This window comes from Lepisma saccharinum, chromosome 1 (genome assembly GCF_977018435.1).
Source record: "Lepisma saccharinum chromosome 1, izLepSacc3.1, whole genome shotgun sequence".
In the NCBI taxonomy this organism is placed as follows: domain Eukaryota; kingdom Metazoa; phylum Arthropoda; class Insecta; order Zygentoma; family Lepismatidae; genus Lepisma; species Lepisma saccharinum.
The window spans coordinates 34,607,020-34,633,165 of NC_139229.1; the positions used below are offsets into that span (position 1 = coordinate 34,607,020).

At 36.3% G+C, this 26,146-nt stretch overlaps 1 protein-coding gene across 2 annotated transcripts in view; it reads right to left on the bottom strand.

Moving 5' to 3' along the window:
• The window catches only part of Nop17l (PIH1 domain-containing protein Nop17-like), a 37,401-nt gene extending 14,916 nt beyond the window's left edge, over positions 1-22,485 (bottom strand). For both annotated transcript variants that reach the window (XM_083130535.1, XM_083130527.1), the window contains exons 1-3: positions 20,804-22,485; positions 11,873-12,043; positions 6,866-7,075 (exon numbers count right to left, since the gene is read on the bottom strand). In XM_083130535.1, coding sequence (XP_082986661.1) covers positions 6,866-7,075; positions 11,873-12,043; positions 20,804-22,480 — 2,058 coding nt within the window. In that variant the 5' untranslated portion in view covers positions 22,481-22,485. The remainder of the gene's footprint in view (positions 1-6,865; positions 7,076-11,872; positions 12,044-20,803) is intronic.
• Between the last annotated feature and the right edge of the window lie 3,661 nt (positions 22,486-26,146).

A 26,146-nucleotide genomic window follows, 5' to 3' on the forward strand; every position in this document is an offset into this window, starting at 1 on the left:
ATTCAGATTGTGGATTTTCCTAGCCCAAAATGTTTTCTATTATATGGGTTAGGGTGTTTAGAATGGCAAGATGTTGTGCCTTGCGATGGAAACTGAGGACATTCCAGTACAGGTTAGTGTGGGTAGGTTTCATATAGACACTGAGTGTGCCATCCAGTTTGCAGTGATTGGGATGTCCAGCAATGGGAGGAAGCCATTCTATCTCTATGGTGAACTTGATATTTGGGTGGTGGCTGTTGAGGAATTCGAGGAAGCTCTGTAATGCCAATATACCATGTGACCAAATGACAAAAAAATAATCAATGTATCTAAAGAAGCAGGATGGTGAGTGTGGGGGGTTCTTCGTGGATTAATGTTCAAAATATTCCATGTAGATGTTCACAATGGCTAGTGATAGTGGCTTGGTAACTTCATCCGATCATTTATAATATTCTCCATTGCAGAGAAAATATGTGGAAGTGAGCATGTGGCGAAAGAGATCAACTATGACTGGTGGGAAGTGGCTTCCCAAAAGTTGCAATGTGTCTCTGGTGAACAGCGAGACAAAATCAAGCTTACAAGGAACTCGTTGCATGCAAGCTTTAGTTTGTAGATTTCCTGGATGAATTCGTGACATGGATGTTCTCACTGCCCAACCAGAGGTTGAAGCAGGAATGTGAGGTATTTAACAAGGTGGTAGGTTGGACTGTCTATAGCAATAACTGTAGTTCCCACAAGTTATCAGGTTGGGTCGAAGATCTTCAGTTACGTTGCATTTCTTGAGGAGTAGGTCTGCGAAGGGGCAATTATCCACAAACCAAACCAGCAGCAGATGGGAACTGATTCATCAGTGTCCAGCCATCCGTAGGTAGCAACTGAAGTTAGGTGCCCCCAGCAGCAGATGGGAACTGATTCAACAGTGTCCAGCCATCCGTAGGTAGCAAATGAAGTTAGGTGCCCCATTACTACCGCAGTACCACCAATGGATACATCTGAAAGAATTCTTACTCAAGGTACTGCTCACAATCAAAGCCCTATTCAGGTCAGCCAAAAGAGATGTGGAACTCGGAATACTATGTGAATGTGGGGCACCTACATTGGACAAACACAAAGCACAATGAACAGCAATGAAAGGGGGCATAAAAGCTACATCAGACTCTTCCATCCAATGAAGTCAGGATATAACAGAACACAGCATCACCGAGGATCACAGAATTTTATTTTCAGGCACCAAAATCACAGTCAAATGTGTCGATTACTGGGACAGAAGTGTATAATAAGTCTTACGTGGGTTATAGACAGAAGCATTTCCTTTAACATTTTTACTAGCATAAATCTATGTAAATGCTTCTAAAAATTTTATAGCTGATAGTACTTTACTCAGAAACATTTCATGTAACATTTAGGTTAGCTTTTGCGATTACAATGTATAATATATACAGAACGAAAGGCAAATCGAGTTACACCATCTACTGTGAGTGCACGGTGTTTACAATTGAAACAACTAAAACATTTTTCCATATGTGTACTGTATACATTATAAAGTATGTATTTAAGCAGCACCATTGCATTGTAAGTAAAAACGTTTTGTAGAAAACTGTATTCCTCTTGGTTGAATAGTTATCGGCTTCTAAAAATGTGAAGTGATACATTGTTTACATCTCACTTGGCCGCCATTACATCTGCACTCATGAACTAGAGCTCACTTCTGATTGGTTATGCCCCGAAAAATGCTATGGAAATAGGACCGATTATATCTTTGAGAAATGCCGTGAAATATGCCATGGCATCTGAAATGCCATAAAATTTTTCACTTTACGTGGTAACATTTTGGACATTGCATAAATGTTAAGGAAAGTGGGCCTTAGCCATTGCCCGAGAAAGCACAACACTCAACAGAAATGTGGACTCTGCTCCTCGATTAAAGCTCAGCATCCTCAAATGAAACACTAGGATTTAGTTGATCGATTGATATTTATAGTATGCGCTTATCAGCACGTAGGCTATTTTTGCCCATCATGCAATATGGGTATAAGCACCTTAACTAAACAAAATTGAGAAAAGACTCCTAAGAAGAAAAGAAAATATGTCTGTTAAAAACTTCCTTACTCAAGTTAGAAAAGCCGGCCCCCATGGCAGAGTGGTTAGCACATTGTGCTACAATGCCAGGGGTCCCAGGTTCGAATCCTGGCCTCAGCATAGATGTTTGTGAGTGTCCATTCATCAATTTCATCACATCATCAATCATCCCCATCTTCACAAATTAGCCAAAAGTGGCACAAAACGCAAAGTAAAATAAAGCAAATCAATCAATTTAGAAAACTAAATCATTCATTCATTACTTAACCAGAACAACAACTGTACTATCTCTGAAGGCAAATCACCTTACCTAGGTTAAATCTGGGGCTCTCAAAGGGCACTCAGCACACAGAAGAACAAACACAACCCCACACTCCTGGGTGTGGGTCACTCATCCTTGACTTCATGATTCTGTTCATGTGATTGTGTAGGTAATACTCAACCCACGCATTATATTTTCTTGCATTTATTTGAGTGTCCTCTTAACTCACAAACTAAAATGTTCCTAAATGGATTTCTAGAAAGCAGGATCTACTACTGTCATTTTAAGGGGAAGTGTTTTTTAAAGTTGATTATTAAGGTAGATACGATGTTTGAAAAATATTATGAACAAGAATTTTCAGAAACCCATGTATTCTTTGTGGGGAATCAACTTCAACTTAAAGTAACGGCTAATGAAATGGAAGTTTTGACATTTCCACCTGCCAATTATTACTTCAGTCTGTCCTTCTTCTGTTGATATATTTTTCTATGCCATCGAAAGTTTGATATTCCCAAGAGAACAAATAAAATAATACTTCCATAAGAGCAATGGATTTCTCCTTGCCTCCTACAGCCATCCTGGCAGTGTTTGTTGCCAAACCTGATGCACATAAAAGAGCTAAATTCCACCGTAAACGGAGTAAAAACTTTTAAGGAGCTACATTTACGAAACTGGGGAAATTTTAGGTGTCAAATGAGTGGGGGTGTGGGTGAGGGGGTGCTGTTATTACCCTTAGCTTTAAAGTGAAGGCAATTTATTCTTGGTTTTCACCGTATAGATCCGGCGGCATCACCCATCTCAATAATCCACCGATGGTTGTATGAAATCTAAAATAAAGTATTCCCGGATAACAACATTACGGCCTCTTCACGTCAGCCAAGGCGCTATGAAAAAAGTAGCTGGGGATGTAAGAGGGGGTGCGGCGACGTAGCCAATATAACAATATCACGTCACACATACTTATAACATGTATACTTATGACTGAAGTTGTCTTTGTAAGCTGGAGCCAGTGATGGCATCATAGTGGGGCAGGGACGGGTGCCAAACCAATGCACGAAAGAACCAGATCTGGTTCCAAAAAAGTGAAGCTGGCAACAGTGATCGGCAGCCGAAGAGAGAAGGGCCTAGGGGAAATTGTCCCTGTCCCCTTTAAGCCACTTTAATGAGATGCAACAAACAATGGTTTTGAAAATTGATTTTCAGAAATCGATATGATCCAACCAGGGCTGGTTCTAGGTGTATGCAGGGCTTGGGGCATACAATATACGCTGGGCCTACAACTAAAAATTTTCAGAAATTTTTGTTCCTTAGTCTGGAGTACAGGTGTCCTAAATTATCACAGTTTAAACACTATTACAAAAACAAAGAACTAATTTATACCTTTTGTATTATTACCTACGAGCAATAAGAACATGTTGAAGGTTAAAGGTGAGAATTATGGGAGGCTAAAGTTTCTAAATTAGTGTATCTTTTCATTTCCGATGTGCCACTGGTACAACATTCATTATTGTATTTAATTACAAAACTGGGTGTATTGAATATCTATCGAAGTGGCAAGTTTTAATCATATCCAATAGCTAGAGGCATGCATATTTCGTTTTTGAGGGAAACACAAAATGTGACATAGCACATTGTGATGTTCACTTTTCAGATTTTTGAAAAGGTGTGACATAAATTTTCCTACTAAATTTTGTCACAAAATGATGTGAAATTATCTGCAAAAATCAAAATAAACTCTTAAATACAAAATTTAGAGTTTATTTACCGACAAGACACTATCTGAAGTCTGAATTATCCAGTGAGTTATGCAAATCATGGAAAATTGATTGATTTTGCTGAATATATTTGAGAAGCAAAAATGGACATCTTTACACAGTAAAAAAAAGTAAAGTGCTCCCCTGTGCATAGCACCATGCCATGAAGGCGTATAGGGGGTTTGGGGGTAACGCCCCACACTTTCTTCATCCGGTCGTGAGTGGGGGTGATGTGATCACCATCACGCCCCTGACCACCTTTACCCCTCAGGGTTTCCCCCAGGTACCCATGTTATTCGACACTGGGTGGGCGCCAGGGCCGTTTCCAACGTTAGACTTTACACAAGAATAAACTTAATGATCTGATAACTACATGAATGCACTATTAGAAGGGAAATGTTTATTTTGAGTACTAAGCGTAGATTTTAAAATCAAATTGAGGGTTATATTCAGAATTTTAACACTGAAATGCCAATTTACACTTTTGATCTCGAAGAATATGTAGCACTCTGTATCATAATGCTCTCTTGTTTACTTTTCACTAAATTTGGTATCCAAGGATGAGGAAGACCCTGATAGAGGGTTGAAAGGTCACGTTAAGTGTTTCTTTTTCTTTAATGAAATAAAGACTGCCTTAGTCAGCATATGTAGTGCTTTTTCTGTCATGGAAACAAGTGTGACGATTTTTATACTCCTCAAATAATTAAATTAAAATTATGTAAGATATCGTCGCAAGTCAGACTGCGTTTGCGATTTTCATCCTTCAATTGTTCGCCACAAATACTTCACGTAAAGGCCAGATGGTTCTGCCCTTCACCACAGTCCCTCCTAGTCATTGCGAAACAGCCACACACACTCTGTCCCTCGATGCACTTAAAGCAAAATAACTTGACAGTTGACCTCTTCGCAATGCACATGACATCAGAAGCAGCAAGTGGGGAATGGGAAATAGCGGTCAGAATTCTTCGTCATGGTTTTAATTCTACATGAACTGTACGTGGTACCTTGAGGCTTTCTACTACCTGTATTTATTGAGTATACGCCAATTGATGGAAAACGAGAATTGCTTGAATTGTCATTGCATCTAGGGTGTCCACAAAGCATTAGATTAATCCCGACCACAAGAGAGAAAGAATGAGCAGTTGTAGTTTCTACCATCTGTAATACCAATTTGAGATATGGGTTTCTTGTTGCAGAGAGGGGCCACGACATGCAGACCTGGCTGCTTCTTCCTACCTTCTCTCATGGTTGAATTATGATTCAACGTGGCGAAAGGACAGAACACGAAACAGGTATGTGTCAGTGACAAGTGGTGAACTAGATTCAACCAGATCCCCATTGCTCCGTTCAAAACCATCAAATTGCATCCAACGTTGTTACGTTCATACTGCATTAAAAGTTCGAACAAATTGTAGATTGTTGTACAAAGATTTAACCCTGTGTTATGAACTACTATTTATCTTAAAAGCGATTGCACATAGCAGATCTGGACTCCTTAGCTTTGAAATTCACTTCCTTTGCTTATTTAAGTAGTCGCATTATTATTCCCCACCACCCTTTTTACTTCTGATAGTTAAACTGCCAATTGCTACTAAACGCTTGTCTGTGTGTGTGTGCCGCGTTCTTATTTGTCAATATAGTTACAAGCAATAAAGTAGAATAAAATGACTAAACTGACTGAATTAGTGAAAGTGGAACATAGGCATGGTCCCAAAAGATTAGTCATGGTTGACCGTGAAAACGATATAGGCAACCAGTGGTGTGCACAGGATTTTCAAAAAGTAGTGTTTATATTCTGTTTTTTTTCTGTTAGTTGGCCCTCATTTTGCTATCTTTTCCTACTTTTGTGATATTTTTTTTTTTTAGGAATACTGGGCCAAAGGCTGGGGGGGGGGGTTATGACCCCCACCAACCCACCTTGGGCATGCCACTGTAGGTGATGTGCATTGATCTTAACAAAAGAGCAAAATACAGTTAACCCTATTGTTCCTTACAAAATTCTTATTAATAATAAATTAAATCAATTTGTCCTTTTACGAGGATCTGCAATGAGAGTCAGGTATTGAAATACAATTATGCATTTTGAGTAGTAATGTAAAAGACAGTTGCAATACACATATAACTTTAATGATCTTGAATGATTAAATACATATACAAGGTTTGATTTGTATACTAGTTAAGCATGAAGAAGTTTTAGATGTTAATGTATTAATATAGTCGAGTACGTATTTATGCTGGGAAGTGTATTTATAAATGAACTTTACATAATATTGAACATTTTTCAAGGTTTATATTTTTTATATTTGTTACTTGTTACCAGAGAGAGATCTGACTGTTAAGATGTTTATCCTCATGCAACTCAATTATAAATAAACATTAGTCAAAATCATACTACTATTTGTCACATAAATACTCCATGGTAAATGAAATATTTTTACGTAGACTTAGAAACGGTAATGAAGAAGTGAGTAGGATTGCAATTAATTTACTATTGCTGTTAAGACTTGTAATTGCATTACTGAATGTGTTGGACTGATCTTATCAATTAATTGAATGCAGTTTGACATATTCACTACTGAAGCATATTGGATTTGGTTGTAGCATCCCAATTCTTTGTGAGACTCAACAAGAGTTTTGAAGTGGTGCAGTGAGCTATTGCTTCACACCATACAGAGAGATTTTTGTACATACTAGTTTTCAGCTATCATACCCACAGCTTCTATTGTGCTCCAAAAACTACATGCCCAACTAGTACGTTACACAAGGCTTAATCTTGTTACTTAATACTTACCCAGTCATCACTTGATTCAGACACCGTTCTGAGCTTCTTTGGCTGAGCAGGCTCACTTAGCAACGATGGTGTAAAAACATCTTCCGATGTATTGCTGTCCCTACTCTCACCCGAACTATGGCGTTCTTTCTCATCTTCGTCTTTCATAAAGGAGTAGTCCTCATCACAGCTTGAACTGGCATTGCCATTTCCATTGGAATTTTCTGAGAGCTATTAAATACAAAGAGGAAGTGACTTATATAACTTTCATTAATAGAGTTAAAATACAATGTTATATTCACAGAAGCCCTAATAATACTGAAATTAAGTTTTATTTGTGTTTGTAACCACACAAAAGCTTAGAAACAAAATGAGGTACTGTCAACATAAATCTAGATGAAAGGTTTATTTTTATTAATATTATTTTGCACTATTAGTACCTCTCTAAATTAACTCTGTAATAGATGGTTATTGTATAATACAAAAAAATTAAAAATTCATATCCTGCTTTAGTACTCAATGTGTATACATTAGCTGTGCTGTATTAAATTAAATTAAAATTCTAAATAATCTACATATTTAGCATCGCTTTTCTGCCCCCTTTTGACTAATTGCGACGATGAGTATAAGTGATAAGATGAAATTGATGAAGCTACCCACTGTTATATATCATAGCATAACATTTCAAATATGTTGTTACTATTATGCATGGTTAACTGGCAGCTGTAGCTAAGTTTTATAGTCTGTGCATAGCAACTGTATGTGAACTTCGATTATGTGTGTCTTTATATGTTAAAAATGTAAATCCATCTTGTTATAAGTTACAGTATATCTATTTATGAAATTACGCTCTTGACATGTGTATTTCTTTTTATGTCATGAAGATTAAGACATAACAAAAATGGCAACAGGGATTAAAGAAATTAATAATAAGTACTGTAAGTAGAATTATAATCACTACTGTCGGATTAAAAATTAACCAGGAGACCTACATAAAAGCGAATTACATACATCAAAATTTAGCTTATTCAATTCTGCGTTAATCTATGCTAAACAATTTTTTCTCCCAGTATGCCTTCTATTTTTTTATCATCCTGAGAACAAAAAAAAAAAAAAAAAGTGCCACCTCTTTTTCAGTTTTGCAAGCTAGCTAGCATATATATATATATATATATAGGGGAGACCGGGGTAATTAGAACATGGGGTTATTGGAACATGTTAATGTAGAATAATTTAAAACGAAAAGACTGGTGTAATAACATTTCATACCTATGTACCTACACTAAACCTACATGCAGAAAATTTGTTATTGGAATAACTACACAAAAGTAAGTTTTATTTGACTTTTATTATACACCTGCAAAAAATGATGTGACGCATGTTTGGTGTTTCTCTGCTTCTGAATATACTGGATGTGAATGAAAGAACCCTTGCAAAATTTTCTTCACCCCTATAATAAAACATAAGGGCACACATCTTTTCATGTGAGTTTGGTTGTCTATGGGCAATTTGCCTGGTTTTTATAAGCAAAGTTCTTATTACCCCAAAAATTTCTGCAAAGGGGTTATTAGAACATTGCGTAATTTGCTTGATTTTGCTTGGGGTAATTAGAACAGTCATGGGGTAATAAGAACATCATCTTGAAATACCATGAAACGTAACTACTTTTGGAACAACCTGCTTTTAGACTGGAACAGAACCAATCCTGGTGCTCGTTTGCCGAAGTCTGTCTTTGCTCAGTACATAGGGAGAGTGTGGTCTAGGAGTTTCAAGAAATCATACCTAGTGTCGGGATTTAAAACTACTGGTCTGTTTCCACTGGATGAATCCATGTTTCCAGGTGAAGAATTTGACCCCCTTGCCCTAGCACGATTTCGTAATCAAAGTCAAGAAGACATACAACCTGGATCAACAGTTGTTGCTGATGTTCAGATGACTCAGAATTCACGAAATACAACTGCCTCCACTGACATCCCACCAGGAGCAGTTCAAGACCACTCCTTCCTCTTCCATTACTTCAACAGCAATGCCAACGCCTTCAGATGTTGAAAATGTTCTGAATAGAAGTACTACACCACCATCCCAGTATCTGTCTTTTGAACAATTCATCAGAGAATCTCTTAGTAAACAACACAGACCAAGCGGACAAAATCCAAGAACAATGTCTAGTGGTAATCTATCAAGAGTACGCCTTTCTGATCAGTATGGCGAAATTCTAACAACTGAAGATGCTATGCAGCGACTGAAAGAAATGTCTACTAGGCCTACCAGTGCCAAAAAAAGAAATCGCCCTACTCAGAAAAAAATACCCACAGGAAAGACCAAAAAAGACAAGAAAAGAATGTCCCTTCAATCCAGCTCTACTTCTTCAGAAAGTGAAATAGACCTATCTCTCAATGATGAAAACAGCACCGACATTGAAGATGACGTGGAGCCACAGGCCGAAAGTGAACCAGGCCCAGCAGCTGAAAATCAGCCAGGTTGTTGTTGTTGTTGTTGTATGTATGTATGTATGTATGTATGTATGTATGTATGTATGTATGTATGTATGTATGTATGTATGTATGTATGTATGTATGTATGTATGTATGTATGTATGTATGTATGTATGTATGTATGTATGTATGTATGTATGTATGTATGTATGTATGTATGTATGTATGTATGTATGTATGTATGTATGTATGTATGTATGTATGTATGTATGTATGTATGTATGTATGTATGTATGTATGTATGTATGTATGTATGTATGTATGTATGTATGTATGTATGTATGTATGTATGTATGTATGTATGTATGTATGTATGTATGTATGTATGTATGTATGTATGTATGTATGTATGTATGTATGTATGTATGTATGTATGTATGTATGTATGTATGTATGTATGTATGTATGTATGTATGTATGTATGTATGTATGTATGTATGTATGTATGTATGTATGTATGTATGTATGTATGTATGTATGTATGTATGTATGTATGTATGTATGTATGTATGTATGTATGTATGTATGTATGTATGTATGTATGTATGTATGTATGTATGTATGTATGTATGTATGTATGTATGTATGTATGTATGTATGTATGTATGTATGTATGTATGTATGTATGTATGTATGTATGTATGTATGTATGTATGTATGTATGTATGTATGTATGTATGTATGTATGTATGTATGTATGTATGTATGTATGTATGTATGTATGTATGTATGTATGTATGTATGTATGTATGTATGTATGTATGTATGTATGTATGTATGTATGTATGTATGTATGTATGTATGTATGTATGTATGTATGTATGTATGTATGTATGTATGTATGTATGTATGTATGTATGTATGTATGTATGTATGTATGTATGTATGTATGTATGTATGTATGTATGTATGTATGTATGTATGTATGTATGTATGTATGTATGTATGTATGTATGTATGTATGTATGTATGTATGTATGTATGTATGTATGTATGTATGTATGTATGTATGTATGTATGTATGTATGTATGTATGTATGTATGTATGTATGTATGTATGTATGTATGTATGTATGTATGTATGTATGTATGTATGTATGTATGTATGTATGTATGTATGTATGTATGTATGTATGTATGTATGTATGTATGTATGTATGTATGTATGTATGTATGTATGTATGTATGTATGTATGTATGTATGTATGTATGTATGTATGTATGTATGTATGTATGTATGTATGTATGTATGTATGTATGTATGTATGTATGTATGTATGTATGTATGTATGTATGTATGTATGTATGTATGTATGTATGTATGTATGTATGTATGTATGTATGTATGTATGTATGTATGTATGTATGTATGTATGTATGTATGTATGTATGTATGTATGTATGTATGTATGTATGTATGTATGTATGTATGTATGTATGTATGTATGTATGTATGTATGTATGTATGTATGTATGTATGTATGTATGTATGTATGTATGTATGTATGTATGTATGTATGTATGTATGTATGTATGTATGTATGTATGTATGTATGTATGTATGTATGTATGTATGTATGTATGTATGTATGTATGTATGTATGTATGTATGTATGTATGTATGTATGTATGTATGTATGTATGTATGTATGTATGTATGTATGTATGTATGTATGTATGTATGTATGTATGTATGTATGTATGTATGTATGTATGTATGTATGTATGTATGTATGTATGTATGTATGTATGTATGTATGTATGTATGTATGTATGTATGTATGTATGTATGTATGTATGTATGTATGTATGTATGTATGTATGTATGTATGTATGTCTTTCTTTCTTTCTTTCTTTCTTTCTTTCTTTCTTTCTTTCTTTCTTTCTTTCTTTCTTTCTTTCTTTCTTTTTCTTTCTTTCTCTCTTTCTTTCTTTCTTTCTTTCTTTGATAAAAAATGGATGCTCCAATCGTGATGAAATTTTAGTATGGTGTAAGCAGACAGGTTTTGAAAACAATTCTTAATTTTCAAATTTTTTAAATGTCTAAAAAACTGTTCTTTTCAATTTTGCAATTTGGAATTCAAACCCGGGACTCCTGGCACCATAGCATGCTGTGCTAACCTTCTGCCACGGAGGTTAGCAGATAATCTTCTCCAAGTACAATGCCACAAATAATATATTGTTCTCTATGGTGAGAAATTAATTCATAACAGTTTATTTGTGGAGCTGAGGGAAATATCAATGTTTATATGAGTATATGAGTGCCAGGACATAAATTTTGCACTCCAAATTCACAATGCCAACCTACAGGATTGTTGATCATATTTTTTTTTAGACTTGTTAATGAACTGTGAACTATGACTATATAAAGTTTTTTGAACATTTTCGTCAATTTTTCCAGCAATGGTTTTCTAAACTGTGGAACAAGACTTGTTATGGACTCTTTTAATAAAATATAGAAAAAAAAACATTAGAATTAGTATAGTTTTATATGTACATAATGACATAAAAATGTAGCATAATTATTACTTACTTCTGGCAGTGATTTTACATTCTTCTTGGAATTTCCTCTCTTGTTCTTTTGTCCATTGTTTTCCTTCTTGTCTTGCACACTGTCACTAGGTGTAACTTCAATCACTACCTTCCCATCAGTCTTGATTAACACATTGGTACCTATCTCTGAGGATCCATGTTCAGTTTCAGGCTGGAATAAATTGAATTAATACTGAATCAATACTCAATATATAACACACAGTGAAAAACATTATGGACATCAAATGAAAACCTTAATTAGTTTTTAATTTTTAATCTAGTAGATTTCTGCATGTAAAAATGCACAAGTTTGCTGCATTTTAGCATAGACCCATTGCTGATCCACATATATATTTTCAAGTCTGTGTTAGCCGCCACCATGTGCATGTGGATTGAGGCCATTATGGAACTTCCTCCTCTATTTGTAAAATTGCTGGCATGGTAAGCATGCATAAAGACATTGAATTTGCATTTGCCGTAGAATGTCTATAAGTCTTAGACTTCAAGAGGGCAAGAAACCACTGCTCTTCGCTGGTGCATGTGTATGCAGGAGGCGCCATCTTTAAAGTGACTCACTTGATCAGTGTTGCAGCCTTGAAGTCGTTTTGAAATAACAGTCAATACCTCATGTAAATTTGAGCTGCTTACAGTCTGTCCTGAAATTTTTGTCAGACTTGTTTCTTGCTTAGGATTGTAGAGTGACTAGTTATGTAAGATTGTTATGTTGTGTGTGTATGTTTATCTTGGCTCAAGAAAGTTCTGGGAAACTAGGATGAAATGCCGATAGAAAAATAAAATAGTATACTATTTTGCATTTATAAAAAGTGGTTATGCGAACATTAAGAAGAACCTAGATAACACAAGGTGAATGAAAAACCACATTGTCACCATATTACAAAGAAGATTGATTAATTGAATTAGGTTGTTTTACTTTGCTTTTCTGCCACTTTTGGCTAATTGAGATGATGAGGATGAGTGATGATATTATGAAATTGATGAAAGGACACTCACAAAGAACACCCATGCCCAGGCTGGGATTCAAACTTAGGACCCCTGGGACCAATACACCATGAAAGTTGGAATATTATAAAGAAGACTGTGATAGAAATTTCACTATATTTTGTGTAGCAATTAATTTTAAAATAAAATAAAAATACCTGAGCACTCTATACTGCGTGTACAAATTTCAAATATTCATTTCCTTTATTGCAAATCAGAGATGTTGATCAACCTCTCTTGTATGTTGAAATGTCATCTGATGCTAGTTAATAAAAAGAGTGAAAGAATTTATTGTATGAAATATTTATTGTAAAATGCAGTGAAAAAGCTTTTGTTACTCAATTGAAACACTGATATGGGTGTCAACTAATCCTCAGTTTATCCAGAATTTTCCTTAGGGAGGATATACAGTCAATCTTAGGGGTAAGGGTTGTAAAGGTATACCAAGAAATTGTTTTAACTTTTTGTGAAAAATTTTAGGGGGTGTTGGAAAAAATTACTAGGTGTTAGTAACACTTGGTTAAAGCAATGAATTAACTCCACACAGCCTTTTTAGGTCATTTCTCACTATTTTTTACCATTTTTATTGCATTTTTCTCCATTTTTTGGGCCTTTTTTTTCTCCTCCTTTGTTTTGTGAATTTTAAAATGCATTTTCTAACAATTTCCTGACATGGTCCTTTTAGCAAGTTCACCATTAACCCATTAACTGTGGCGGAGCTATACAGGGTATACACAAATGAATGGTGCGGTAATAAATGTCGATAAAAAATTTATTTTTCAACTTCCGTGGTTGCAGCAAACAGTGTTAGAAGCGGAAACTCAGTTTTTGATATGGGAGTTAAAATTACAATCTTTTTGATATGCCGATTCCAAATATGGCCTCCATCAAGTAAGGATTTTCCACAAAAAATCACATTCTCCCTTGGCTCCGTCGTGCACCGGATCTTACGCCATGCGATTTCTTTTATGGGGGTTTATTAAAGACAGGGTTTATGCACAACCAATGCCAACTTCCATCCAGCAACTTCGTGATTGGATAATGCTTGCAGTACCGGACATTACAGTGGACATGTTACACCGTGTCTGGAACGAGTTTGATTACTGCGTTGATGTGTGTCATATGAGCAGGAGAGCCCACATTGAAGTGTAATTTTAACTCACATATCAAAAACTGGGACAGTTTCAGCTTCTAACTGTGTTTGCTGCAACCACGTAAGTTGAAAAATATTTTTTATTGACATTTATAACCACACCATTCATTTGTGTATACCTGTATATACACATTCTAAAATTGGCCCATTTTTGCAGAGTATCTATATATAGACAGTATTTCAAAATTAACGGTTCTTGTATTGCGGAAAGTCATTTTTATAGACACATTTTCATGCTCTTATTAGTCTATGTGGGCTATTGGCAATAAAAAAATCCATTGTTGATGCTTTCTCAGTTCCGGAAAAATATTTTTTTGCAATATGGAATTACAGCTGCGGTGTTGTAGTTGGTAGAGTGTCTGACTGCAATGCGGTTCGACTCCTGGGGTGGATGTTCTGAGGTCAGAATTTTACCGGGCCAGTCTCTGCATAAAGCAGCTCTGGGGCTCACAGCCTCAAATCAAGGTGTACCTGGGGACAAACCTCGAGGGTAAAGGTGGGCGGAGCATGGTGCTGATAACATCACCTCCAAAATGTCCACGAGATCAAAAATATGTAGTGGGGGTGTGAGGCCCTACCCTCACATATCCTAAATGTGCCTTCAAGGCATGGTGTTGCTGGGGGGGACCTTACCTTTTTACTTTACCTAATATGGAATGTTTATTTGCAGTAGAGTCTATGTAAAGATTGTTTTCCTTAGCTTCATTTTGCGACAAGTCTTGTTATAGTTATTTTTTTGCATTATTTACGATGACACAAATTTGCAATTGCATCTACAGGGAGGTCACAAAGTAGGCGTACCCCCCCCCCCTTGCGTATTTTCGACACTACAATGGTTATGGTTGAATGCTTGATATGAACACATACCTGATGGTTTAAGTGTAATGAACATCGGTATGGAGACCTTCTTTTTCATAGCACAGCCGAACTCTGCACCATACTTTGGCACATTTCGTGATGCAAGTGTGAATAAGACCTTTTTCCGGGCAGTGACGTTTCCCTCAATATGTTCTGAGGGCCACGAAGAAGTCCCAGAAGTGGTTAATCAATGACACAGGTATGTGTTCATATCAAGTAATCCAACTATTACTATCCTAGTGTTGAATTTTTTTGTTGTGCTTCTCTTCAACGTTGCCACAGGGAAGGGGTTAATTGAAAATACAGACAATGGAAATGTACAATATTATTTTAACTGAAATGTTAGGCAATGCATTAAATAATTTATAGTGGTAAATTTATTTTTCCTCCAGAAAACTTAAAATAGCTACGTTGTGTGAAGCCTACTTTGAAGTTCTTTTGGTGGCCTCTATTATCGCTTTAATCGGTTGTTTTTAAAGTAAAATTAGTCACAAAATTTTAAAAAATAATAATAATCTGATGTACACGAAACAACCATATTTTCAGATGCTGGCAGACTACTGTATCATGGTAGATCTACTCTGAAAGAAGGTGAATGACTTATACAGAAAAACCTAGTGGTGTATTTTATGTAACCTTAAAGTACATATTAAGAAAACTAAATTAGCACTAAACTTCTTTTTCCCTTTGCTTCAGTAGTTTAAACCACCAAACAATGGGTTTTATCGAATTATTCAACTACTCTCTTGTAATTTATGAAAAATCAAGCTTTCATTTTCAGAGCAAAAATTATTTCAGGTAATTTTTAAAAATAAATTGGTCACTATTTAAGAATTTTAAGGTCATTCTATGGGTCATATGACATTTTTTAGGTCATCAACTTGCAAGCCCTAGTAATAACACAGCCCATTCAATCCATGGCAAGAGAATTAATACCGAAAATTACTGTTGGTCTAGATAATTGTGACAACAGAACTTAACAAAAACTATGTAAAAATTTTATGCAAACTATAATTATTACTATTTTGATCAAGTCAAAAACATCTATAACTCATTTATTTCGTCCTTTTTAACATTGCTACTTACTTATTCTGCATTGCGGAACATTCTATAAGGTGTAATTATGAATTTCTCACGAAAATAATTTCAATATTTCATATTATGAGTAATTATTGTTGTTCCATTTTTTCGCTTCCGTGACACACAATATGGCGCGAGCATTCTGGATCATTGTGCTTGTGTTTTGTCAATTTAGAGTGGGTATGCAGTGTTTCCAACCTTCTAAACCAAAAAAATACCTACTTCTGTGTTATTAATTTTCTATTTTTCCCCGTGTTTGAAATTATGCTAACACCTAAAATTTGGGGTCATATAACCATTGACAGTAAGGTTAGGTTAGGTTGGGTTAGGTTAGGTTAGGCAAGCATAGCTAAAATTTGGGGTCACGTCATCTTCTTGAAAAAACATGGGGTGGTTGGAAACAGTGACAGGGGGTTACGTCATCAAACGCACGGAACATCCGGTTCTCGTAAAGGAAGTACATGGAAGGAACGGCAATTGCGATATTTTTATACATATAAACATGAATTATCACTAAAAAAGATGAAACGATGACAGAAAAACCATTCGGGAACTTCAACAATGCTACGGAAAGTGATTTGCATAAGTAGTTTCTTCTGTAAAAATGAAGAAATCCGTTTTGACTATACCTGCCGCAAAATTAGTTTGGTATTGACACTTGTGAACCACGTGTTGAAATTGGATCTACGTCACTGCGGGAGGGTGGGTTGCTGGCATGCGAGCCAATCAAAATCTTCCCAGTGCTTCACCCAGGCCCTGGTTACCTAGCAACAGAAAACTTTTTTCTCGGTGTTGCCGCTTATCGGGCGATTCTTCCTGCGATCAGATTTCATGTTGTTGGGAGAGGACGTCTTGTTTGTTTGTTTAGTGTTTATTGAATTTAGAGTATTCTTTGTTGTACATAGCGTGTTATTTTAGTGTGTTATTTTTTGTACATAATTTTCTGTTTTCTCCTTGAGTGTGTCATGAGCTTGTGTGAAGAATGTCAAGCACAGGAGGCAATACTCAAGATGACAATGTACCAAAGAGGCCATGCACTAAAAGAAAAAGCAATTCTTCTCAAAGGACAAACGTGGGAGATGGTTTGTTCTGAGCGCAAATAATTTGAGCAAGAGAAAAACAATGGGGGTCCAATCATTTCTGTAAATAAAGTTCTGGACAGGACTGCTGCTGCTTTCGGCATGTCTAAGAACACTATTGTTACCATAGGGAAATAAAAATATAATATGGTAGAAATAAATAAATAAATAAATGTGAGGCTTCAAAATTGGAAACAGCAGGAAAGAAGAGGAATATCAGTAAACGCGTGACAAATTTAGATACTTTTCAGCAAGATACTATTCTCGCCATATTTACTCTTATTATAGGAGGAAAGATCATCCCACTGTTGGGAAACTGCACGTTTCGTTGAAAGATTCGGCATTTTTTCAAGGTGGGGAAATATCTTTAAGGACAGTCATAAAATATCTGGGATTCTCATACAAAAAAAAATAATGGACACAAAATAAAGTATGGAGGCATATGGAGATGTGGAGGTAGAGCTCCACACATTCTCGACCTCGACCTAGGCCATATTATGGAGGTGATGCGGTGATGTGGTTCACCAACCGCCTTTACCACAGGTTTGCCCCAGGTACTCACTTGGGCTGAGTCGACCCCGGAGCCGCTCGGGATATTTGAAAAAGTTCCACAAACCACCGCGGTAGTGTTGCCCACGAGACGAGACTTTGGCCTGTCTCGTCTTGTGGAAATGCTGTCTCGTCTCGAAAATATTCGTTTGTCTCATGACACATGGTCAATCTCGTCTCGTCTCGAATTTTTAAAAGCCTGTCCCGTCTCGTCCCGTGGGTCTCACGCGTGAAAGTCAGGCGCCCCACCAACTGGACTTTGTGCACTTCAGTTGCGGTATCGGGCAGAATTTAACGGCGACTTCGGAAAGAAATAATTATTGAAAGTGTATATACAGAATGGATTGAAAAGGTAACCTGTAAACAATGCTCGTTTCGTTAATTCGTTCATGTTGTAAGGGAGATGGAAATGAATAGAAAAAACAATAACACATTCATCATTGTTGTCATCATTGTTATTCCATTTTCCTCGAAAAACAGTAACACATTTCATCATTGTTGTTCCTTTTCATAACACGCTTTCCTCGACACAGCGTCAGACGGCTGCAGTGCGTACTGTACCGCATGATATGACAAAACCGTGACACTTGTTCCTTCAGCTCTCAATACCAAACTAATTTTGCGGCAGGTATAGTTCAAAGCGTTACCCTATAATTATGTAATATTATTTTGGCCCCATTGTTCCCATTGTTTATTTCCGAACTAATCGTGATACATAAACTTTTTTACATGGTTTAATTTCCATTTATGTATCTTAATACATTCAGAGTCATTTGTCTTGAATAAATGTCTGAGGAATGGAGCATGTGTTCTCTCGAAAAAACATGGAAAAATGTGTTTAAATGCTTGTAACAACCATGAACTACATGAGGAATAATTCTACAAAGCATGCAATACATACATGCACGAAAATTACTTGAGTCTTTGTGATTACTTGCTTGTTTTCTGGAGAACGAATTTTATCTTCTGTATACTCCTGTAAGATTACTTTTTCGAGCAGCGATTCGTTTTACATACATGGGGTTCAAAGAAGTACAACAGCCATAAATACTTGCATTTTTAGGTTAGGTGGTCAGGTTTACGGCTCTTAGCATTAAAATGAGGGCCGTAAATGTTTTCAACAACTGATCACGTAATATCTGGTCTCAAGTACAAACCCCCTTTCTAGCCTTGAAGAAAAATCTGCTCAAATTGCATGTCTGAGACGACTGTAAACCAAGAATAGCTACTCAGAACCAAGAACGTATACTCACATCAGCTACTTTTCAAATCATAACTACTTCTCAGGTAAATAATACTTAGGAAGCTTTTAACTATGCTAATTAGTTTCTCCAAGATCAAACTTCCTTCCACAATCCTCTCCAGTATGCGAGGCCTCTACGGTGGCGGTAGCAGCGTTGTCGCCTTTTAATCACGGGGTCCCAGGTTCGATACCCAGTGGAAGCACATGGTGGTTCAGATCAGACTTTAAACTGTAGGTCCAGCCCTGATTAGCCTTGCTGTGCATAAAGCGGACTTAAAACACCAACTCAATCAATCAATCTAGTATGCTAAAAGAGTTCCTACTACTCTATAAAACTTGCGAAAATCATTAAACATTGCTTTCATTGTAGAATTCTTCTAGGTTATAGTTGTTACAAGAATTTAATGCTTCTGGATAGCATCCACTTCCTCCATCAGATATTTATTTGTAGATTGATCAATGTTACAGTTATTACAGTTACAACCATAGTTTTATAAATGTTATAACAGTAACATTGATCAAACTACAAATAAATATCTGATGGAGCACATATTCTCCAAAAAATTAAGGCTATATGTTTTTAAAAAAAAAAAAAAAAAAACATGTTTAAATGCTTGTACAGGGTATTTACCAGTCAAGAAAATCATGTAAGTCAGAAAAAAGCAAAGAAAGGTCAAGGAATTATTCATGTGGTAAAGAATTTTTGCTATCACAATGATTGATTCATTAATTTAGTTTATTTTACTTCGCTTTCCTGCCTCTTTTGGCTAATCCCGAGCATGAGAATGAATGGAGGTTAAGATCATATTCAGTTTTTTATCTTAATCAGCCTTTTAGGATGGGTTTTTCATTAGATATTTTTCTTTTCATAATAGATAATTTCCAACTTTACCTAAGTAGGGGTCGATTAAATAAAGGTTAACAAAAAGTCATGAAAAAGTTAAGAATTCTTGAATTTGTTATTTTGCTAGACACTCTGTTGAAATAACCATAAACTAAAAGAATTACGTAAATATTTTGTTTTGGGGTACATACATATAATGATTTGTTGCACTCTCCTCAGTGCAGTGGAATTTCTCAGCTCCACACATTGCAATTTATAATGTAAAAAACTTCATTTCGAACCTATAAGTTCAAAACTTGGCCTGAATCTGCAGGGAGGAAAAGGGGTGAAATTAGTGGAAATTCTCTTAACCCATTTACATTCTTATTTTCTTTTCACTTTCATATTTTGCAATAACTAACAAAAATCTTTGATACTAATTTGCTATTCCACAAACAGATTTCTTCATTTTTACACAAGAAACTACTTACGGTAATAAGTTCCTGTAGCATTGTCTAACATCTGGAAGGTGTTTTCTCTCATGTGGGAATGCAGGCCTATCATAGCGGAAATTCATTATTTTTGTTGAAAATTAATTCTCCGACGCACAATAGCCTTTTGCACGAACACCTCCGTAGATTATCATAGTTAAAGGCAAGCATAGTTAAAATTTTGTTCGGAAAATAATGCAAAGAAGCTTAAAAAAAAATTTCACTTGACGAGTATTTTTTGGGTTACAAAGGTTGGAAACACTGCATCGACAAAACACAAGCACGACGCGTGATGATCTGCGAAGGTGTACGCGGCATACTGTTTCTTAAGGAAATGAAACAACGCAAATAAAGAAGTACTCTTAACGTGAAAAATTGACGTTACTTTCATCAAAAAAATGTGAATACACCTTCAAGAATGTTCCGCGAAGCAGATAGATAAGTATGAATGTTAAAAGTGGCGAAACGAACAAGTTACATGTGTTTGTGGAATAGTAAATTTTTACCAAGAACAGCACACAATAATTATTGGCATTACCTTGACAGGATGATCTCGACTCCACACTTACCATCCTTACCACATCGCCCCCTCTCCCTTTCCTAAAAAACGGTGAGAAAGATGAAGGAAACTTTAATAAAAATACAAAACTTACATACCTTGGCTTCAAGTAGCTTCACTTTAGCATGTGCTGGTTCTGGCAGGGTATATTTCTCCAAATTATCCTCGGACACTCCAACATAAATTTCACTGCAACTTTTCACCTTCGACTTGAAGCCTAGTGGAACTTGCACTATCACATTATTATCCCAAACTTCCACAGATGCATTTTCATCCTCAACTATCACATCAGTTAAAAGTTCAAAGCAAAATGAATAATGGAAAGGTACAAATCCGGAACCCATGGATGTGAAGCAAACATACATCAAATTTAAACCACACACTTGTTTTTGTACTGAATCAGGATCAACATTTTTAACTTGCAATGTAAATGCAATAACATTATCAAACACAATGCATGTATATGTTGGGAAATTATACTGTATATCTGGTTTATGGATGTGCACCTTTTTCAATCCATTTGCATTGCTGCTGTTTGTAGTCCGGTATGTTTCATCCACTCTACTTGAATCATTACTGGAACACACATTATTTTCAATCTCTTCAATTAAAGGAGATCTTTCGCAGTTATCATCTTCACCACTACTTGATTCAGTAGTCCGAAAATTAAGATCACTTTCAACACCACTGTCTTCTCGACTAAGATCCACAGTAGGTGGGCACTTTACAGGTAATGTTATCATAAGCTTTCTCTTGCTTTTATCAAATTTTGCATTTCCATCTTCTTCATTTACAGGGTACGGTAGTGTTAGTTGCAGCTCATATTTTGCTGGTTTTTCACTTTTAAGAGAAACTGATTTTTCAGTAACATCCAATTCTGCTTCAGCAGAAGAACTTAACAATGGCAAATCAATTTCAACTATTAATTCCTTTGGTCTTGTGGCATGCATTTTGGCAGTTTTGGAATTCTCACAATCCTGGATATCAACAGCATGCCTGTATTTTATCAGGTACTTTGGTCTTGTATACTGGGGCTTTACACATTTTTGCTTTGGCTTTTCAATCACTTCTGTGTCATTTTTCTTGTTATTGGCATTTGCAGAACTACCTTCTGGTTTTGGTGGTGGTGGATAAGGATATTTCAATAATAAATCATCAGCATTTAATTCTCTGGGGCCTTCTGCTGATAACTTCCTTATAACAGTTGCTTTAGGAAACCCCTTATATGCTACTTTCGGAAATTTAACATTTGTTCTATCAAGACTTACATGAAAATTTTGTTCAACAGCATCTAAAGCGGTATCGGTCATTAGTTTCTTAAATCCCTTATTTTTTTCTGCCAAAGAATGTGCATCTGGGTGGTATATAACGTCGTAGATTACACATTTATTTCCCTTTTTATCAAGATCTTCCTGCGGAGGTGCTTGGGCATAAGGTACCGACCACTTCAACCCTTGACGCCCAGATTCTGTACTAGGTACACTCTTCGGTTTACCAACATTAATATTCTTACAAACATTAATAAATGCCTTCTTCGTGCCGTCAACACTTGTTTTGATAACGTACCCCGGTTCTGGGTTTAAGAAGGTTACATCCACACCTCTTTCATTTTCAAGCTGAGTAATTTCTTCTTGATATCTTTTCCTGTTTTCGGGACTTCTAATTTCTTCAGCGTACTCACACAGTAGTTTCCGAAATTCCTCTTTTTTCAGTGCTTCCTGTATTTGTTGTACTTCTTCCCGGGTCAGATCAAGATCATCCCGGTCGTTCTCCATGTACCTCGCCATGTTTGTTTATTTTGTTCATTGAGTGCCTCCATTATCACTCAGCATTAGAGCAAAGTATCGTAGCAAGATCATAGAAGCCATTTAATGTTCAGTGATAGCAATCGCCATTTTTCCAAATATTCAACATCAACTATCTGAAGTTAACTCTGTGGCAGATGATATTTATCCTCGTTTATGTAAAATAAATCCTTTATATTATATTTTCCATATCTATTTACGTATAATTTTAAAAATAAATTTGCCTATCGGGGGTTAAGTATGAGAATATGAATTTCAATTGCTGTTCCCAACGCAACGAACTTTTAGTTCGTGATCTATAACTAAATCCTCTTTCAATGTTGTATGATACTGGAGAGTTTCGCTGCAGCCGAACCAGAGAAACTTCCTTGGAAACTTCTAGAGGGCATGAGCTGACGTGGGTAAAGTTACGTAAAAATATAATAAATAGTTTAAATGGTTTATTCGTGTTGCTGTTGTGACTACAAATTCGAAAAAAAAAAAAAAACGTTTTCTCTCAATGAAGTTGAATTTCACTGCATGTACATAAATGAAAAGTAATGTGTACAGTAAGAACATTTTATTTAGATTTTGATTTGATAACTAATCAGGTGATAGAATGAAGATTAACAGAAATAGAGGTCAGTGGTTGTGTTTTGTTCTTCAAGTTTTGTTATGATGAGGAAGGAAGTTAACTTGTTTGGTTGTCACAGCGTTGTCAACAGGGGCGGCGCGAGGAGGTGCTTGATTTTCTTCCGCACCCCCTAACCCTTGTCATGTCGTCATATTGAGTGCCGAATGTTGAGTATAGTGATGGGTCGTTCGTGAACGAGTCGTTCAAAAGTAACGACTCTCTCTTGTGAGCGGTGAACGACTCGTTCACCAGAATTGAACGACACGTTCAAAGAGTCGTATGTGTGCCACGACTCCTCCGCCCGCCAAGCAACTATTATTCCATTATTCCCTCTCCTTTCCACGAATTTTGCGAGGAAGGCGCATGCGCAAGTGTATACTCGCCTGGCGGCCGGAATTTTTGAAAGAAAGCAAGTCGATTCTGCGGGCAGCAAATGGGGACTGGAGAGGAGTGGGAGGGGGGTCCTCTCTGTTCCTTTTCCCTACCCCTAGTTGAGTAAAGCTGGCTGAAACGTGCCGTGTACGATGAGAGGGGAAGGAGCATGCTCGCGAGTCGACTCTTTCCTTCGTTCAAAGAGTCGTGGCACACTTTAGCGACTCTTTGAACGAAGGAAAGAGTCGACTCGCGAGTGTTGTTTGCGGAGAGAGAGCGCGCAACCTCAGCCCATGACGGGCAGCGAAGAACAGCCAACAAATTTGTCCTGTAGTTTCAAGTTCGGCCAAACCATTAGCGCTAAAATTACAAGAAATTAAATGTTAGTAAAAATATTAGGGGAGTCTTGTAAAAATTTTGAGAAGGTGTTAGGCACAGACCTCTTGATTACAATATTCCGATTAGCCTATTTTGAGTTGTTATTGTTTAAGTCCACTTTATGTGCAGATAGGATAGTCGGGACTGGACCTACAGTTTAAAGTGGGATCCGAACCTCCACTTTGTATTGAACACGGTGCCCCTTGATTACCGGCGACGTTATCACTACGCCATCGGGGAGACCCGATTAGCCTATTGGAGCATAAAAGTGGACTTATAACAATTTTTGCCAAGCAGACCATTTTAATACATGACAGCGTTAACCACTATGCTATTAGGGTGAATCAGAAAAGGGGGGCAGTAATTTATAATTTGCAACACAAAATACTTAGTGTGGAAAGCGATTGTTACTTTTAATTATTTTCTAAAGCGCCGGCCTCCATGGTGGAGTGGTTAGTACACCTCATTACTCGTCCTGATCTTCGCGATTACCCAAAAAAGTGACAGAAAAGCGAAGTAAAATAAACCAAATCAATCAACCAATCATTATTTTCTAAAGCAAGATCAAAGACAATAAACACCTTTTGTTTTCTGTTACTCCAAATCCAAAAATGACGTAATACAAGCAGCAAGCACAAGCAGGGCACGAGGCCGATATTCGGTGGAAACACATAGCGGCTCGGGATACCACTTTTGCCCAGGCTTTGCTCTTCTGCCACTTTGGCTAATCGCGAACATGAAAATCAGTGATGATATAATGAAATTGATGAAGTGACACTCAATTCCGAGATTCCTCTTAGCGCACTGTTCTAACCACTCCTCCACAGAGGCGACTGAAATTGTTGGAAGTGAATCAGTTTCACAAGTAGCAGGACATTACAAAATCGCAATGAAAACAGGGCCAACCCTTCCAAAGTTGGTGAGATGATGAGAGACACTCTGTGTAAAATGTACTGTCCGAGAATCTCGTCTCATTGGAGTAACGATACCGATTTATGCTTTGAAATCGATAAGCGAACAAGACCAGACAGGTGTTTTTAACTTGAAATCAAATCGCGAACAAGATATGCATTCTCATTCACGAGTTGAAACGATGTGCCAAGTCATCTTGTCTCACCACGATACTCGATCGAGTTGCTCTTCCGCTTCGTGCACATGTAAACCTTTTAATTTACACGTTCAATTTTATTTATCCAAGAAAACAAATCTGTTAACATGAGAATGAACAGAAGAAATAAGCTACTAGTTATTTTCCCATTAAGGAACAAACAAATTTTAAAATGCTATAATTTCTTATAAATTAGCATGGAGTAATTATATTTTATAATTTATTAATTCAATTTTAATATTTTAACTGCCTAACACGCTTTGTTGTATTTTATGCATCTTTTATACCTAATTACTTAGTATTGACAGCGAGTATGAATGAATTTTACGTACAGATAGGCTAATCGGGACTGGATCTACAGTTTAAAGTGGGATCCACCAGGTATCGTTACAAGGCAACGACGGAGGATGGATGGTGATTAGAGTAATTGACAAGAGGTTAAATACAGATTACCACTCATCTCTTGGCTGGGGTTCGAACCCGGAACTTTCGGTGTCAATAGGCTTACTTTGAGGAGGCCGACACCACTTATCTGTCACTCCAAGATTATTTCAAGCTGGCCAACATAGAAACCAAGAAACAAAGAACATGCACCATGGAGTATGTTTTATTTATGTTATTCAGCCATCCTTTCATTCCTTGTTAAATCCTGGTAAGGAAATCGCTTCCTGTCTCGGATTCGATCCTCTGTGGAGGCACCTTGCCCAGTGATTTAGACCCCAGTTTAAAATGTAGCTTCAATCCCGATTAGACTGAGCATATAGTGAACTTTAAACATTTTCTGACAAAATCGTTTTCATATGACGTGAAATATTTCATTAACATTAACGTGTAAATATTTTACTAATGAAAACAGCATTAAAGAATAAATATAGAAGTTTAATCATAAATCTCATCGTACATGATACTGCAAAAAAGCTTTTATTGAATGACTGCAGAATTAGGAACAACTACGTAAGATGGACATGGGTCATGTTCACGAGTGATATAAACAGCTGTTGCCATCTGCGGTGAGCCTACGTGTTAAGGTGTTTTACTAGTAGAAAGCAACATTAAAAAAATACATACGTATAATTTGGCCCGCTTTATAGAAATTCGATCATACATTATGATATTGGCAGAAACTTATATTGAATGACTGTAGAACAACAAAAAGCTATGGACA